The sequence below is a fragment of the Momordica charantia genome (assembly GCF_013281855.1).
Source record: "Momordica charantia cultivar OHB3-1 chromosome 3 unlocalized genomic scaffold, Mcharantia_2.0 BLBB01000003.1, whole genome shotgun sequence".
Lineage (NCBI taxonomy): Eukaryota > Viridiplantae > Streptophyta > Magnoliopsida > Cucurbitales > Cucurbitaceae > Momordica > Momordica charantia.
Window position 1 is genome coordinate 16,608,061 of NW_028275161.1, and position 18,320 is coordinate 16,626,380.

The window sequence follows — 18,320 nt, forward strand, 5'->3', positions numbered from 1 at the left end:
TTTTTCCTCTAACCTTGTGTTGACCCTTGTTTTTATCTTGTAGCCATGGTTTGCGGATTTGCAAGCGGCGTGGAGCGCAAGTCTAAGGGCCGAGCCCATGCTCTTGAGGCTGCCCAGAGTTCGAAACCTCCCACCCCTGCCGTGGTAGGGCCTGCCTCGGAAGATCCAGCCCCGGTGATCGAGCTGGAGTCTTCTGGGGGTCCCTCGAGGCAGAAGCGCCCTAGGGTCAGACCGAGGCGGTGGACGCCCAGACCGAGGCGGCGGACGCCCCGCCTTTGGGAGATGAGGCGAGGGAGGAAGCCCCTCTAAAGCGAAGAAGGAAGAAAAAGAAGGCGATCTCTCCCTCGGAGGTCGGAGCTTGCAGGGTCTTGTCTGCAGGTTGGGCTGATCGGGTGGACGATCCTGCGGCCAGGATGGGCGGGACGTCCGATGTGACGGCGCGGTTCAGAATTGAGCCGTCAAGTCTCGGGGTGAGGGAGCAGGTGACCCGCATCTCAGCTGCGAGTTTGGACCGCTGCCTAAGGAGGGCGTCCAAATTTGTGAGCGCCCCTGGGTCCGTTTTGCAGAGGACCATTGACTACGCCGCCGAGGTAAGACTAGTGCCCCATTTTTTGCTTGATTTCGCCCAACAGGTAGTTCGATCTAACTTTTTCCTTGTACCATTTCTCAGGCGTTTGTTGCTTCCATTCAATCGGCTCTGGTTATAAAGGCCGAGCTGGATGGGAGGGAAGCTTTGGCAGCGAGGGAGAAAGAGGAGTTCTCCGCTGCCGTAGAGGACCAGGTCGACTCCACTCAGGAGGGCGCTCCCCCAGCAGGCTCTTAGGCGACCATCCTTCACGAGGCTTTTCGCTGTTCTCCCTCCCTTTTCTTTTTGTTTGTAAGTGTCAGAGCAGAGCTGCAAGGTCTATAAGCCTTGGCTCTGCTCTTCATTCAATAAAGAGACTCTCATTCGCTTCTACTTTGTTGTTAGTGACCTCTTTTCTTTGCTTTCCCTTTGAACTGCAGCTAATGTCACATCGCACCTCTTTACTTTTGAGGTCGCGCCTTTAATTAAAATAATTTGAAAGTTTGAGTTTGAATCTCTTAATGTTCAACACGTTGCACCAACTCTGGATTTTTAACATTTCACCCTTAACTTAAAAGGTAAAAAGGCTAAAATCCGTAGCTATTCTTCATATCGTTCCTCGTATCCTTGGGCTTCGAAGGATTGAATTTGAACCAACGGCTGGAATGCGAACGCGTGGGAGTCCGTGGCCCCCATTTAATTTCTGGTCGAACTCGAAAGCATGAAATTAAATCATCACACTTATTCCGATCATAATGCTTTTGGAACAGTCGTTACAAATTCATTGAAAACCCTTTTGGCATTTCAAGGATAATAACGCTTCAGGTGTTCCGCGTTCCACGGGTGCGCGAGGACATCTCCTTTCAGATCGGCCAATACATACGTCCCAGGTCGGACTATGCCCTTGATCTCAAATGGGCCTTCCCAGGCCGGATCAAGGGCACCCACATGCGTTTGGACCCTCCTTAAGACTAGATGTCCGACCTGAAAGGCCCGAGGTCGAACGCGGGCATTGTAATGTCTGGCCATCCTGCCCTGATATTCTGCCAGGCGTAGCTGGGCCATTGTTCTTCTTTCTTCCAACAAGTCGAGGTTGAGGAGCAGCTCTTCCTCATTTGTCGAAGGCTCGTAATGCTCTACTCTGTCAGATGGCATGCCGATCTCAATCGGGACTACAGCTTCAGAGCCGAAGGCCAGGGAGAACGGGGTCTCACCCGTCGACCCCCTTTGGGTGGTCCGGTACGACCATAGAACTTCTGGTAGCTCCTCGGCCCACCTGCCTTTCTTGGAGTCCAGTCTAAGTTTGATGCCTCGCTTGATGATCTTGTTGACCGCCTCCACCTGCCCATTTGCTTGCGGATGTGCGGGGGACGAGCTGAGATGACTTATGCCAAATTTGCTGCAAAAGTCTTTGAACTTGGCGTTGTCAAACTGCTTCCCATTGTCTGTCACTATGGCCTGTGGTATACCAAAGCGACATATGATATTCGTCCATACGAAGGACGTGACCCTGGATTCCGTTATGTGGGAGAGCGCTTCGGCCTCGGCCCACTTGGTGAAGTAATCCACAGCAACCACAGCGAACTTGGTCTGGCCCTTGCCCAAAGGGAAATGACCAATGATATCTACCCCCCACTGCGCGAATGGCCACGGGGCCGAGATGGGGGTGAGCAGCTCGGGAGGTTGGTGGATTATGGTTCCGTAGCGTTGGCAATTGTCGCAAGTTCTAACGAACTTCTTGGCGTCCTGGCTGAGGGTTGGCCAATAGTATCCTTGTCGGATCACTTTGGTTGACAGCGACCGGACGCCTGAGTGATTGCCGCACACTCCTTCGTGGATCTCTCTGAGGACGTACAGGCCCTCTTCAGGGGTTAGGCATCTCAACAGAGGCAGGGAAAAGCCACGTCGGTACAATGCCCCATCTCGGACCACGAACCGAGCTGCCCGTCTTGCCAACTTTCTGCGCTCCTTGGGGTCTTGTGGTGAGTTGCCTCTACTGAAGTCCGCGATCGGGTCCATCCATGAGGGTTCTGGAGCGCCGATCTCCATCAGATCTGGCTCTAAGATCGAGGGTTTATCTAGGATCTCGACGGGGACCGACCTGGCCAGGTCGGTCTCGTACGCCGATGCTAACTTGGCCAAGGCGTCAGCATTAGAATTTTCTGCCCGCGGAATCCGGCTTACTTCGTAAGTTCGAAACTGGGCGAGGTGTGATCTGACCTTGCCCAAATACCTCTCCATTCGGGTGTCTTTGGCTTGGTATTCGTCCTTGATCTGGCTCACAACCAGCTGAGAGTCACTGAAGACCTTAACACAAGAGGCCCCCAATGCTTGAGCGACTCGCAGGCCGGCAATAAATGCTTCATACTCAGCCTCGTTGTTAGAAGTCCGGAAGCTGAACCGCAAGGCGTACTCAAATCGTTCACCCCCTGGTCCGAGCAAGAGGACCCCGGCTCCGCACCCCTTCTCATTGGAGGATCTGTCGACATAGACTGTCCAAGGCAGGTCAGACCCGCTCAGCTCGGAAGGTGGTGTGAGCTCGGCTATGAAATCTGTCGCTGCTTGCCTTTTCAACGCAATTCTGGGTTCGAACTGGATGTCGTACTCACTTAGCTCTATTGCCCACTTCATTAGGCGTCCGGAAGCTTCCGGCTTGTGGAAGATACTCTTAAGGGGCAAGTTAGTGAGCACCACCACCGTATGGGCTTGGAAGTATGGTCTAAGTCGTCGGGCCGAGGTGACCAAAGCGAGAGCCAACTTCTCCATCTGAGGGTATCTAGTCTCGGCTTCGGTCATAGCCTTGCTTGTGTAGTAGACCGGGTTTTGCCGCGCTTCCTCTTGCCTGATTAGGGCCGAGCTGACGGCACTGTCAGACACTGCTAGGTACAATTGGAGTTTGTCCCCCGACATAGGCTTGGCAAGCAAGGGTGCCGAACAGAGGTAGTTCTTCAATTGCTGAAACGCTTGCTCGCACTCCGCCGTCCATTCAAACGGCCCTTTCTTTCGTAAGACCTTGAAGAAAGGGAGGCACTTGTCCGTTGACCTTGAAACAAACCGGTTCAGGGCCGCAATCCTGCCATTGAGGCACTGAAGCTGTTTCACCGTTTTAGGTGCCTCCATCTCGATCACGGCTTTAATCTTTTCGGGGTTGGCCTCGATTCCCCGGTTGTTTACCATGAAGCCAAGGAATTTTCCCGAGGAGACTCCAAAGGCACACTTAACACGGTTGAGCTTCATTTGATATGCCCTCAGAACCTCGAAGGCTTCGGCCAGGTCGGAGAGATGCGACTTAGACTGCTTGCTCTTGACAAGCATGTCGTCCACATACACTTCCATATTCCGGCTGATCTGCTTGGCGAACATTTTGTTCACCATTATCTGGTAGGTCGCTCCTGCGTTCTTTAACCCGAAGGGCATGACCTCGTAGCAGTACAGACCTTGGTCTGTTATGAAAGCGGTATGACCTTCATCTGGGACATGCATCTTGATTCGGTTGTACCCAGAGTAGGCGTCCATGAAAGTGAGCAGTTCGTGCCCAGCTGTGGCGTCCACGAGCTGATCAATCCTCGGCAGTGGGAACCAATCTTTCGGGCATGCCTTATTTAAGTTCGTAAAGTCTACGCACATTCTCCACTTGCCGTTAGATTTTTTAACTAATACAACATTGGAGAGCCACTCGGGATACGAAATTTCTCTTATGTATTCAGCTTTCAAAAGTTTGTTAACTTCCTCAACAATTACATCACTCCTCTCCTTGTTCATAGGTCTTCTCTTTTGTTTCACAGGTCGGAATGATGGATCTATGCTGAGGCGATGCGTCATAATTCGCGGGTCAATGCCAGGCATGTCCTCATGGGACCACGCAAAGACGTCCGAGTTGGATCTGAGGAAGTGGATTAGCTCCTCTCTGTCGGTGGCCCCCAGCTTGGTTCCTATGCTTACCTGCTTCTCGGGACTAAGCAGAGGAACAAGCTCGAGCTCCTCAGTGGGCGCGGCAAACTCCATCCTCGGCAGGTCGGCCTCGAACTCGAGCGTCCCATCCCTGAGAGTTTCGAGGGCGCAGACCGATGGGCCTTTGAGTGCGGCGGCATAACACTCCCTCGAAGCGGTTTGTTCTCCTCGGACCGTGCCCACGCCATTGGGGGTGGGATACTTCAAAACTTGATGAAGTGTTGAAGGAATGGCCCGAAATGAGTGGATGATGGGTCTCCCAAAGATGGCGTTATAGGCCGACCTACCGTCAACTACCACGAACTCGGCCATTTGAGTGATCCGGGTTTGGTTCTGCCCCAGCGTGACCGGCAAGTCGATGCAACCCTCTGGGATGACCGATTCTCCAGAGAACCCAACCAGCGGCGTCGGGCTTCTCTTTAATTGCGACCTCGTCCAGCCCAAGGCGAGGTAGGTCGGTAAGGACAGGATGTTAGCGGATGCTCCCCCGTCTACCAGCACTCTCCTAACCACCACATGATCAATCAAGGGAGCAATCACAAGGGCATCATTGTGGGGCAGGTGGACCTCCTCCAAGTCTGCACCGTCGAAGGTGATTGGGCAGGTCGGCCCCTGCTCTCTGATGATGCACACCTCGCGTCTGGCTGCACGGGCTAACTCCTTTCTTTTATGTCCGGATTGACCCCCGCTTGGCCCTCCAAAAATGGTATTGATGACCGCAGGTCGGTCGGTGCGTCGAGGTGGCGTCCTTGGTCCCGGGCTTTCCCACAAACTTCTTGAAGTAGCTGTCTTGAATTAGATCTTCAATTTGGCGCATCAATTCCCAGCAGTCCGACGTGTTGTGGCCGTGCTCCCGATGGAAGCGGCAACACTTGTCCTTGCTGCGCCTCTCCGGGGCTCCCCGAAGTTTCTCCGGACGCTTGAGTAGTTTTTCCATTCCAGAATCCTCGATGTTCGTTAGGATCTCGGAAATTGGAATCATGGTTGGGGTGAAGCGCTCGTAAGGTCGGCTCCTGGTAGGTCTGTTCTCCGCCCTTCGATACTCAGCTCGGCCGCTGGAGAAGGATCCTTTGTCCTTGGACTTGGGATCTACCCTTTCATCTTTTCCACTTCTGCCCCGGCTGATCTTTCGTTCAGGTCGGCCGGTTTTGGTTCGGAGGAGCTCCTGTCCATCGATGACTTTCTTCGCCTTCTGGAGCACCTCGGCGAAGGTGGCCGGGGCCTCCTCTCCAAGTTTCACCGTGAGGGCCTCATCGGCTAGACCGGTGAGGAAATAGCACATGGTCGAGTCATCGGAGCAGTGTGCGACCTTCAACTGCTCCTCCTGGAATCTGGTGACATACTCCCGCAGCGTCTCCCCCTTCTTCTGCCTGATGGTGGCGAGATGGGTCGCTGTCTTTTTGTCGTAGTACCGAGAAGAGAACTGGGCGAGGAACTTTCTTCTCAGCTGAGAGTAGGTCGAGATCGACCTGGCTGGCAGTCTCCGGTACCATAATCGCGCGCTGCCAGTAAGCGCGATCTGAAAGGTGCGGCATTTGATTGCGTCTGATGCCGCTTGGAAGTCCATGAGGCCTTCAAAGACTTCAACATAGTCCTTGGGGTCCTTCGTCCCGTCATAAGACTTCACGGTAGGAGCTTTGAACTTCGGAGGGATTGGTGCTTCCAAAACGTCCGAGGTGAAAGACGATTCTCCCAAGTCGCGCATCGTTCAATGAATCGTCTTTCTGCTCACATTTGGCCTTTAAGGCCTCCACTTGAGCATCGAGCTCCCCCCTCAGCTGGTCGAACTCCTCCCTTGTGATCATCCCTGCGGGGTTGTGAGAGGATTCAGCCTGCTGGTTGGAGCTCCTGTGGGAGCGGGACGACGACTGCTCTTTCTGTTGAGATGCTCGCGGAGGTCTCCCCTCTGGCGAGTGTACCCCTCACTCTCGTTGTCTTCGGGACGTTCCTCCTCGGCTGGGCCGAGGTGGGAACCCCTTTGCTCGCGTACGTCCATGCGCGTCGCCCGATTTTCAGATCGGGACCCTGCGCCTGCAGCTAGCACCATTTCGTTATACATTGCCTCCATGGAGCGCATTTGTGTGCGCATTGCCTCCATCTCTCTCTGGAGCGCATCAAAATTCTCGCTTGTTGGAGCCGGGGCTTGACCCCGGGCGCCCTTCTTAGAGGTCCCACCTCGACCACGGGTGGCCTTGGACGTCTTCGGGTGTGCAGGCGGTAGGGCAGGCGCGGTGATTCGTGCCGACCTGCGGAGGGGTTCCGCTGCTAGGCCGTCGTGACCTTGCCCCTCTACCGCCGCTGCTCCGACCTCCCTCTGGTGGGCATCGCTGGCAGCTAGAGTCCTTCGATCCGTCGTATTGGTCGAATTCGCTGGTTGAACCATGTTCGCTCGCGTGTTGGTTTAAAGGAATTGGGATGACTTAGATTGTCAGTCGTTCCCCACAGACGGCGCCAAATGTTTATGCAAAGATGTGCACAACAGTGTGTTCCTGGTTGTAGCTCGAACCCGGCCTCCGGACCGACCTGACCACTTGGGCGGACCTGCACAAAAAGGTGAGCACTCCGACGATCAAGTCAGTATAGGTCGGATTCCAAGTCTAGTTCGAAGCCAGAAATCATCGTACCTGATCGGGGAGTGAGGTCCCCTATTTATGGGTGGTGGTCCCGCTAATCTAGCGACTGTTACATTCGGTAATCTTGGGACCGACGGTTACGCCCGATAATCACGCCGCAGACAGCTGCGCATCTCGGCCCATACCGAGCTCCCCGGTGGGTCGGACCTGGGCCAGGCTCACCTCGACCCTCACACTTGGCATTTGTCGGCGTTGGTGGCGGCCATCTCGGCCTTCCGAGCTGGGCATGATTCATGAGTCATCTTGGAGCACCAATAGGAGTCTTCCACGTGTCCAGAGTATTCCCTTCCCCAAACAAAAGGAAATGTGAATTCATATCGAATATTTTTTTTGCTTGATTTTTTAAGGGATGGCGATATTTTGGTTGGGACGTAGTATTAAGAATGTACAGAAAAAACTCGACAATCCTATGAACCAACAAACCTAATCGGATTAGATGAAGCCTCAGAATGGGTTGGGTTGTGATTTTTCCAACAAATTTAAAATGCAAAATGCTTAATTTAAATATATATATTTTTTATAAATTTTATATTTTTATAAAGTTTTTAAAAATATACAAGATACTTTCCAAAATTATATATTTATTACCCCATTTTTTTAATATAACAAATGAGGTGAAAATTGGAACTCACAATTTTTTGAAGGGAGACAAGTGCCTAAACTAATTAAGCTATGTTCAAGTTGACATTAGATGAATATTTAATACCTTGTATATCCCTGACTATAGAGATAATGTTTTAGAAACTTATTTACACAAATACCTAAAGTTTTCTAATTTTAGATTTTTAGATTTCTGCAGGATTTTATTTTAATATCGATTTTACCCTGCATTTAATTTATTGTAGTTATTTATTTTTTTTTAATATAAAAGATTTAATTCCATAAATTGTTATCATAATCCTTTAATTATTGTGGGTCCCATACAAATTTTCAACACTAACCCCTTAATTCATATTTATTCTCTTGATTTACCAATATTATTAATTACAAATATATCCAAATCATTTTCTCTCCTTTTGTAATTTTCCATTGTCGGATTTCCCCTTAATTCACTACTGGAACATTATAAATTATATCCGACTAAACTTTTTGAGTTATAAGATATATCCGGATATAAACTGAATTCCATATAAACTTCGATATCCTACAATTATCTTCAAATCACTCACAACTATCTCATTTAGTTAATACTCTAATTCAAACTAGTTAATAGTTACAACTAAATAATTTTAACTATTTCTATATATTTTTAAAATATACCAAACTCAACTCGGTATAAGAAATCAAACTCACTATAATATATATCCTCATATATACAATAGTTCACACGGAATAAAAAATCGAAAACAATCGTTGGAGACTACTTGGACATGAAATGAACATTGAAAGGGTTTAACAGTGAAAAAAAAAGATTTTCAACATTTTACAAATTTGAGAGAGAAAACTATTAGGATATATTGGAATGCAAACCTTTCGATTGGGATAAACGGAGACAAACTGCTTCGACGACAGAGAAAAACGAAGGCGGGGATCGGAGACGAAGGAGCGGACGGAAACGGAATGATGGAGGAAGAATAATGGTTTACAGATTGCTCGACGATGAAGAAGAATGGAGACGGTGGCATGATAAGAAGAATGGATACGACGGTCGGAGAAGAAGACACCCAGACGGTGGCCGGAGAAGAAGGAATGCAATTTTTTCGAAAATGGATGATTTTGGGGATTTTTTAGATTTTGGTATTTTTTCTTTTGGAAAGTATAATTAAGCAAATTTTAAACGGTAATCTCCCAATTTACCAATTTTGGATTTTAAAAATTATTTAATATTGATGTGTAGATACAAAAACAAAAAGATATACTAGTAATTTGTGTGATGGATACATCTCAAATATGATTGTTTTACGATAAAAGTGTAAATTCTATACATTTCAATCATTTTATATAATTATGATTTCTAAATAAACCATCAATATACTAATCTCTTTTAGCTATATATATTTTCATATTTAGCCCATAACCATCTATTCTCAAATACTTCGGATCGGGTCCATAGCATTATTGGCCGACCCAAACATGAATGACCCGAGCCCATTTCCCAAGTAAGCCTGAGGGGATACAGAAATAATTAATGAAAAATACGAAGGGTAACGTCGTAATTACGTACCCTTCCATTTAACCTTTTTACTTCCATTTACTTAGCGCGTTTCACCCACCGAAGACCCTCACCGCCGCAAAATTTTACCACTCCGAACCGCCGCTAATGGACCTCTTCACCGCCGATCACCGGATTCCGAGCTCCGACGAGTTCCCGCAGCACGTGGCTCCATTTCCGGACCCCACGGACCTCCTCTACGCCGCTCCGTCGGCTGTATTTCCCCCGGTCGATATCATCGCCCACTGTCCGAACCCTCCGCCGCCGCCGCAGAAGCTCCGTCCAATCCGCTGCAACGGCAGGTCGCCGGCGGGTTCTCAGGCCGAGAACATCTTCGACGGAGCCCTTAGAAACTTCCAAAGCGTAGCGTCGTCGCCTGAGGGTGGATTTACTGGTGATCAGCTCTGTGTGGCTAATATTGACCCGAGCGAGTACTTCAATTCCTCGGCGAAAGACGATAAGCCCGAGCATGCCGCCAAGGATAATGGCGGCTTCGGCGATATCATCGGAAGCAGTTATTTCTCGGAGGAGGAGATGAAGAACGGCGGTTCAGGTGCAGTTATCGCTGCGGAGAATTTGAGCCGGAGCCGTGAAGGACCTCAATTAGACGAAGATTCTTGGTGAGTTTGAACTCCGAACATCACCTCATAAATTGGGGTTTTTGTCCATTCAGTTGAACTGTTAAATTTTATTTACTTGGATTATTGTTTATCTTTTTTGAGTTGTTGGGTGGTGCTTAGAAATTATTTTATGATGGTAAATTCTGAATTCTTATGGGAAAGTGAGAAGATTAAAGAAAAAGCTTCTCTCTAAAGTGATCCTTATATAATATGAAAAAGAAATTGTCCTTTCAGTTTGGTGGTTTCCTAGGGCTCTCTTCATTCAAGTTCTGTCTTTCTTTTTCTTTCCTTTTTTTTTTTAACTCTCAAAAGAACAAGATATTCCCAAAAATCCCAATTGGCATGCATTAATAAGAAACAGAGAGTAATTACAAAACCCTTTTAGAGATTGCTCCAATTTGACGTGACAAAATGACAAGGTCAACAAAGTCATAAAAGATTCTTCTTTTTTCTCTCCTTTTTAAAAGTTCCCATCACTAGCAATCATCATATTGTACCAGAAAAACTAGCTTTCCTTTTGAAACTGTGGCCAAGGAAAGAGGTTGTTCCAAGAACTGGATTTGTACAGAGGAGTTCAGAGCTTGTGCGAGAATTAGATGGTGATTAGATGTTCCTTTAAACAGACAATGAGGGCGAGAAAACGACACGAAACTAAGATGACAATTGGAAAGAAGAGGTGAAGGAAACAATAAGCATTATACTATACACTAACCTCATCTGTATTGTATTGGATCTAATATCTAGAAGTGCAAGAATCTGTTTCTGAGTACTGAACTGGTAGGTTTCCGATTCTTGAAAAACGAAATCTTGTGAATCCTTTGTTCCTGTAGGAGCATTTTCTGAACAAGTAGTATGATCAGTCATGGTTTTTTCTTTTTGTTGTTGTCACCTGCCAATAAAGTAGCAATCGATTAGGGATAGAGTGCATAGAACGGGAAGTTTTTAAACCGATATGACGGTTTCTTGTCATTGCAGCCATTCCAGACTTTTTAGCAAGGCATTGGAAGTCATTCCATCTTTAGAAAATTTTGCTTTATATTCTCCATTTTACACCCCACCCCCCTCCCCCCCTTTCACACCATTTGATAGAGTAACATTACCATTCTATAGTTAAGCTCATAAACAATATTATTCCATAGCTGATTTACTCTACCTTTTCATTTTCCCCAATATCAGAGTTATAAAGTCTCAACTTGTGAAAATTCCTTCTCATGGCTGCTTGCTCTATTATTGAAAGTGAGCCTAACGCAAGTTGTTATGCAATTCCTTACCTTTTATTGTCTAATGTAATAATATAATATATGAACAGCAGCATATATATGATCATGACTGAAGTGTTTTGGGAGCGAAAATAAGTAGAAAACACAACAGGTTATGTAGATAGATATATATAGTTAAGCATAATATTGAGTGATTTGAACTCTTCTGAAATGGAACTATTTGGTCGCTTTGATTCCAGCTCGACTTCGGATGGTGGTGATGACATTGTAAGCACAAAAAAAACTTTAAATCACAAGAGAAAGAGAACGACGAGGTCGCTTGAGGTTTTTGTGGAAAATTTGGTAATGAAGGTAATGGATAAACAGGAGCAGATGCATAAACAGTTGATAGATATGATAGAAAAGAAGGAGAAAGAGAGAACAGTCAGAGAAGAAGCCTGGAAGCAGAGGGAGATCGAAAGAATCAGAAGGGATGAGGAGTTAAGAGCCCAAGAAACAACTCGCAGTTTAGCGGTTATTTCCCTGATCCAAAATTTGCTGGGCCATGAAATTCAAATCTCCGCACCAGTTGAAAACCAATGTACAGAAGATGATGGAGGTGAAAGCAGCATTCAGAAGGAACTAAAAGGTGATTCAAGTAGTAGGAGATGGCCTCAGGCTGAAGTACAATCCTTGATATCTCTACGAACGTCACTGGAACATAAATTTCGTGCTACAGGCTCGAAAGGATCTATTTGGGAGGAGATATCAGTTGAGATGAATAAGATCGGTTTCAACCGCTCAGCAAAGAAGTGCAAAGAAAAATGGGAAAATATGAACAAATATTTCAAGAGGACAGTTGGAACTGGGAAGGCTAATTTTGCAAATGGTAAGACATGTCCATACTTTCAAGAATTAGATGTTCTTTACAGAAATGGTGTGGTGAATACTGCAGCTGTCTTTGATAATACAAATTCTGAAAATAAGCCCAAGGCTGAAAAAAGTATAGATCTTCTCCATGAGAATGAGGCCTTCATATAAAAAGGAGACCTTGGACATGATACAATTTTAAAGAGGCACATGTACACTACAGATTCCTTCGGTCGGGTTTTTAGCAGCCGAGATTCCTGATAATGCAGTTTCGTAAGTTCACCCTCAGTCCATTCATGGATGCTTGCTCGATCCCCGTGGATGTTGATGTTTCGGACAATTGTGCTCCTACGATAACGCTACCAAATGCCAACTTTTCAGTTGAACATTAGCAGGAAATGGAACTCTTGGATCAAAGTCTCTGACCTAATGATGCATGGTGGTTGAAGACAGACATATCATATATTCTTCTCATGGATTTGTTTAGATTTGCTACTTATGTTCACTGGTTAATTCAATCAGTTAGTTTGTAACCAGAACCGAGTTGATATTGGTCCTCTGTTTTCTTTGATTGATGTCATTTCATGACATCTACCGATTTGTTGATGAGGTTTCTACTTGTAGTTGTAATTTGAAAAGTCATTACAGTATTTGTTGATTTTTGTTTGAGATAAATTATTACTCCCTTAAATTATTATTATTGTATTCTTAAACATTTAAAATCATTATAATGCTAGTTTCAATTATTGTAATGCTAATTGCAATTGTTGAAACCCATTTTTTCTATGAATATAGTGGAGAAAGTTGCAAAATATTCACTCATTGAGCAAGGTTCAATTTTAGTAAAGTTGTTATCTTGCATGGGTTAAAATTGTAGATTTCATGGGTTAACTATGCTTGGTGAGTATGCCAAGGAAATCAGATACTAGAAATTCAACTTAAATGTAAATAGATTTCCTCATACTTGGGCTTAAATGTAAATAATTCGTCATACTTTAAAGACGGGCTAAAACTTCGGAATAAGCCTTTTCGAGTTGTTTGGAGAATCAACATACTTATATGGTCTAGCATCCTTCTCCATTGCCTCGGATGAACATGAATATAGATGTATGCTGAGAACGTAGTAAATAGACTAGAATCGGGGTGATTCTTAGATATCAATGTGGTGATTTAAAAGTAAGAATGACTAGGATTTACTCAACTACTGATTGTTGAATGTCTTGCGATAAAGAAAGAACTTCTATTAGTAAGTCATTTAGGCATCCAACAAATTTCTGTTCAATTTCAATCACAAATGGAGAGTTGATTGCTAAATGAGACAACAATCGTGGAAGACATTAGAGCTCTCGTTTGTTGTTCAGAAAGAATTACTTTCATGGATGTAAATTGTAATACAAACAAGTTTACTCACAATATGGTGGCGAAAACTATGAAGGAAGCTTTAAAAAAATTAAATAATAATAAAAAAAACTAATTGATGAAAGAAATACTGATTTCAATTAATATTTCTACAAAATCCACAGTTCAATAATTCCATTGCATCAAATATCCAATAATAGAGAAGTGAAATTAATTTCCACGTATATCTATATTAAAAAAAAAGTTTAATTCATCCCCCTTTAAAAATCCAGCTGTAAATTGGACTTTCTTAACAAAAAGTCCTTTTGAAACAAAAGCATCACATTAAAAACGTCACCATTTCATCTCAGTTTTCCCGCCAATAAAAACCCTACGATTATTTGAATTCAGACAGCGCCGAACACAGAGCTGCCAGAAGCTGCCACGTGTCTACCCTTTTTCAAAAACCAATCTCTTCTCTCCATCTTCTCCAATTCAAAAAAAAAAAAAAAAAACCTAAAAATGTGCTGAACTGAATCAAACGCTCCAAAATCCAAGTTCTTCGAAGCTCTGTTAATTGATTATCTTCCTCAAACAATCTCCAGCTTTCCATCCATGGCGTCCGTCATCAAGCCCTCTTCGCGCTACAGTTCCTACGATGTGCGCTCTTCTACTTCCTCCCATTTCTCCGACCCCTCTACTTCCTCCGAGTTCAAGCTCAAATCTCCCATGGCGGCGAATTCGTCGTCTTCGTCTTCGCGCGCTCTTGTCAAGAGCAAGGCGTCTGATCTGGCTAGAGCTAAATCGAAGCCGTCGGATCAGAACCTGACGGCGATGGTGAAGAAATTCATGGAGAAACGCTCGGCTTCGAAGCCGAAGACGGCGAAGCACGCGACGGGGTTGGTGATTCCGTCGGATTTGATTGCGGAGGACTTGAAGAAGACGGCTAGGAAGGGGACCAACTTCGGTGGGCTGCATAAGAAGCTGTTCGGGAAGGGGAGTGCCGCGGTGGAGAAGAAGGAGAAGAAGGAGGAGGTGAAGGCGTTGACGGAGGTGAAAGGGAATACGAGGACATTGGCGATGGTGCTGAGGAGCGAAAGAGAGCTTTTGAGTTTGAATAAGGAGCAGGAGTTGGAGATCACTGAGCTCAAATTAGTTCTCGAGGAGAAGTACAGAGAGGTGATAATACAGATTACGTTTTTTGGTACTTTTCATGATTGGGTTTGAACATTTCTATAGCTGGGTTTTGAGTGTTTTGTTTAGATGAAGAATAAACCAACACGGTTGCTTGTTGTTGCTTGTTGTTGTTAACAGATCGAGAAGCTGAAGGATTTATGTTTGAAGCAAAGAGAAGAAATAAAGTCATTGAAGAATGCAATATTGTTCCCAGATGTTATGAATTCTCAGCTTCAAGAGATGCTTGAAAAGCAGGACTCAGAGTTGAAGCAAGCCAAACAAATCATCCCTACTCTACAAAAGCAGGTCACCACTCTCACTGGCCAGCTTCATTCCCTCGCCGAGGACCTTGCCGAGGTACGGAAAAAATTCGTATTATTTTCAAGGATATATCTGCAAATGTAACTTTCTATTAACAAACATTCTTCAAAAGCATCAGTAGTGAAACCTGGGAAATGGGAAGACTCTGTTTGGATGATCACCAAGGACTTTGTCGAACCGATTAAACCCAGCTCAGCTCTAGCCTTTGAAACCTTTCATTTCTTTGATTTGAACTATGAAATTACTGCTTAAGTTAACACAGCCTCTAATGAAATTTGGACTTTCCGTGATATGTTCCTGGCTTTCTCTGTGGCGATTGATTTAGCTGATAGCACAACTAGCATTTTCTTTTGAGCAGGTGAAGGCAGATAAATATTCAGGAAAGGCCTGGTTGCAAAATAATAGCAGTTCTCCTCACACACCAACATATGATGATGAGGATGCTTCCAACTCTTTGGTAAGCACAAAAGATATCCTTCAATTGTCATGTCTCATCTTTTAAATGTTTATACATATCGATCATTCGATCCTATAAGAAAAGCTTGGGAGTATGGCTTAATTTCTCCTGAAAATAAAAGTTCAGGAAGATGACAAGGAGCGTCCCGATAATTAAAATCATCTGGGACCTAGCTTTACCAGAGCATAGTTATTTATCTACTAGATGCAGAATCACTCATCCAAAATTTATGTAACTCAGGAGTTCAGTGCCTGTGATCCAACATCCCCTGGGAGTCCAGATGACTTTTTGCTGAAGGATGTGAATCCCTGTCTAACACCCTATTATGCAACTAAATCCAAGGTATAACTGCCTATTTCCGCTGTTTATTCAGAGTGTACTCCTAATCAAGCCTGAGTTTAGCGAACTAATGAACTCGGCTCATCCGGACAGGAGTTTGAGGCGATGGGATACGATTCTCCACGAGATGAAATATTATCCCACAACAGAAAGGAATCTGGTTTTGAATCTTGTTCCAGGAAATTGTCCAGAAGTTCTGATTGCAGGCAGAAGTCCAACGAAACAAACACTACAAGAACTGCCCGAAGATCCGATGAAGCCAAATACATGTACGGAAAGCCAATGCATAAGTTTTACTGAACCTCGTCATATTCTTCCAGTTCAGGTTCACATTCTTGATTCTTCTACATAATTATTTGTACCTTGTCACCTATTGTCACTGTATGAACCATAGTTGTTTATGTTGGATCCCGAACCAACCAACTGAAGCTCTGATGCCAACCAGTCTTCTTTTGAGCTTAAGGGAGTAATACTTTGGGTGTACATGCTACATTTAAAAAGCTCATCAATAATAGTAAATAAGAGTCACATGATGGCTGAGGAATTGGCAGTACAAATTACTATTTTACATTCAAGCTTTATCACCAAAGTTTCTTTTCTTAGTTCAAGCGGGAGCGGGGTCGGGGATTTGAACTCCCGACCTTATGATTGATGATATATGCTTTGACCAAGTTGGTAAGCTATATCTCCAAAGTAAAATTTAGAAGGAATGAACTGTTTCCTTTTAGCAACTGAACCAAGAACTAATTGTCATCCAAGAGTGTGCCATTTACAAATATACTATACTACACATGTTTTCTAGAAAACGATTTATGCGCAATTGTACAAGTCGGGAAGGGATTTGTTTGTTAGGTAAATCATTCAGGCTTTAACTTACATTCTACTAAACATGGTACTTACAAAGTAAGTCATGGCATTGAGTGGGCTGCCATACCATACAAAACTGAGTTTCCAGTATCAGGTCTCATGCCATCCCCCCACTTGTTGCAGTTCTAATTATCTGAAACAGGACTGTCACAAGAGGGAAATGAGAAAAAAAAATGTTTATTTCTGATTGTTTATTCTTAATTTCGTTTTTATCTTTTAAGAGTTTGATGGGTAACATTTCTGTTTTTTATTTTCTATTTCTCATTTTTTGTTTTCTTTTTAAATTAAAAAAATAAAATTGTGTTTAGTAACTATTTTCTTACTTTGAAAAAAGATACCATTGTTTGTTGTTTCTCAAATTTTAAATTTTTGAGAATCAATTCTTTAAATTAATTATTTAATTATTTTCTGTATGCTAATATCTATTATGAATTTTGTTAGTAAAAATGATAAAATAATATTTTTATTAAGGGATTTGAAAAAATTGAAAATTTTTTGATTTTGTTCTTTTCAAAATTTCTATATAATATTTTGACCACGTTCTTTTTATATAAAAAATTAGAAACAAAAATAATTATTAAACGTTCATGTTTCTGGAAAATTGAAAATGAAAGATAAGAAACAGAAAAATTGAAACGGAAAGGTGTTTTAAAAATCTGAAGTTCACCCTTAATGTATCAAAACTTCTCAATTATGTCATTTCCTAAAAAAAAAAAAAAGGTTAAGAATTCATTCAACTAGGTTCTTATTAACATATTTGATTTGGAAAAGTATGCAACACAATACTTGCGTAGGTTGAGTGGCAAACTTTTAACGAGAGAGTGAGAGTGGAATTCTGTGTGAAACTCAAAATTTTGATACTAAACCAGAGAAAAACGAGCATGAAGATGAAGCAGGAAGTGGAAACCATGAGAAATTAGAAGAAGAAGAAGAAGAAGAGGAAGAAAGCGTACATGATCCGATAACGACGAAGAGGAAAAACCCTAGAAGAATGGGACCAACGGGGTAGTCGTATCCCTTCTTGGACGAGGCTTGCTCTGGAACTAATCCCCTTTTGCTGATATTCTTCTCGAACTTGGCAACTTTCCTCTCCGCTACACGCTTCGAAGTGGTCTGCCCAATTTCAATTTCACATGCCAATTCAAGACCAGGAGTTACGTTGGAAATTTAGGGATGCTCGGCTCGTAGGAAGCGGCGATTAGAGGAAGAACAAGAACGATCTAGCAGAGAAATAAAAAAAAAAAAAAAAAAAGAGAGAGAGAAGAAAGTTGAAGTTACCATGATTGAAAGAGAGAGGAGTTTGATTTTCGTAATCCGTGCGGTGATGAACCGAAATCAGCTCAGAGCTCTGGATGATGGAGACGAAACCTAGCTTCCATTTTTTCTTTTCCTTATTATTTATTATTATTTTCCTTTGGATTAGTCATATTAAACTATATATTCCTAAATTTGAAAAAGTTTATATTACAACGGTTGAATGCTTGTAGCTGTATTATGAGACTGTACCTTTTTTTACTTAAGTTAAGAAAACTCTCAGATATTTCTGAGAAATTTCTTCTTTTGAAATTTGAGGGACTCAAGTTGGGGCACGGCCCATTGTACGAACTCGATTCTTGATGCATGAAATGTGTTGGATTTGTAAGATTTGTATGTGAGGATCCAATCTTTTGGATCATTTTCAGGTTCAAGGACTTTAGATGACTTAAGGTAACTTACTGAGCTTTTCTAAAGTTGAATTTTTATTAATTTTATTTTTTTATTATTATTATTTTAGTAAGGGATTAACTTCCGACCTCGAGAGAATGAGTATCTACCCACTAAGTTATGCTCCT

General features: G+C 43.7%; 3 protein-coding genes across 5 annotated transcripts; 2 read left to right on the top strand and 1 right to left on the bottom strand.

Annotated features, from left to right (window-relative positions):
* Positions 1-9,377: 9,377 nt before the first annotated feature.
* On the top strand, positions 9,378-12,681 carry LOC111012550 (Homeodomain-like superfamily protein). Its single transcript, XM_022286719.2, has 2 exons — positions 9,378-9,921; positions 11,381-12,681. The coding sequence occupies exons 1-2, from the start codon at positions 9,410-9,412 to the stop codon at positions 12,159-12,161; spliced, it is 1,293 nt and encodes a 430-aa protein (XP_022142411.2). The 5' UTR covers positions 9,378-9,409; the 3' UTR covers positions 12,162-12,681.
* Positions 9,950-17,962, bottom strand: LOC111012663 (uncharacterized). 3 transcript variants are annotated; one of them, XR_015789680.1, is made up of 4 exons: positions 17,767-17,962; positions 17,442-17,601; positions 16,522-16,632; positions 9,950-10,810 (listed from the first exon to the last, which is right to left on the bottom strand). XR_015789680.1 is itself a non-coding variant. In XM_022286892.2 (3 exons), the coding sequence occupies exons 1-3, from the start codon at positions 17,767-17,769 to the stop codon at positions 16,586-16,588; spliced, it is 210 nt and encodes a 69-aa protein (XP_022142584.1). In that variant the 5' UTR covers positions 17,770-17,926; the 3' UTR covers positions 16,321-16,585. The 3 variants fall into 3 exon arrangements, 1 of the variants encoding a protein (XP_022142584.1); XR_002601609.2 differs by lacking the exon at positions 9,950-10,810 and adding an exon at positions 13,465-16,108 and having other exon boundaries at positions 17,767-17,961; XM_022286892.2 differs by lacking the exon at positions 9,950-10,810 and having other exon boundaries at positions 16,321-16,632; positions 17,767-17,926.
* On the top strand, positions 13,944-16,191 carry LOC111012662 (structural maintenance of chromosomes protein). Its single transcript, XM_022286891.2, has 5 exons — positions 13,944-14,507; positions 14,643-14,861; positions 15,184-15,282; positions 15,523-15,624; positions 15,715-16,191. Exons 1-5 carry the CDS (start codon positions 13,944-13,946, stop codon positions 15,919-15,921), a joined length of 1,191 nt encoding a protein of 396 aa, XP_022142583.2. The 3' UTR covers positions 15,922-16,191.
* Positions 17,963-18,320: the final 358 nt, after the last annotated feature.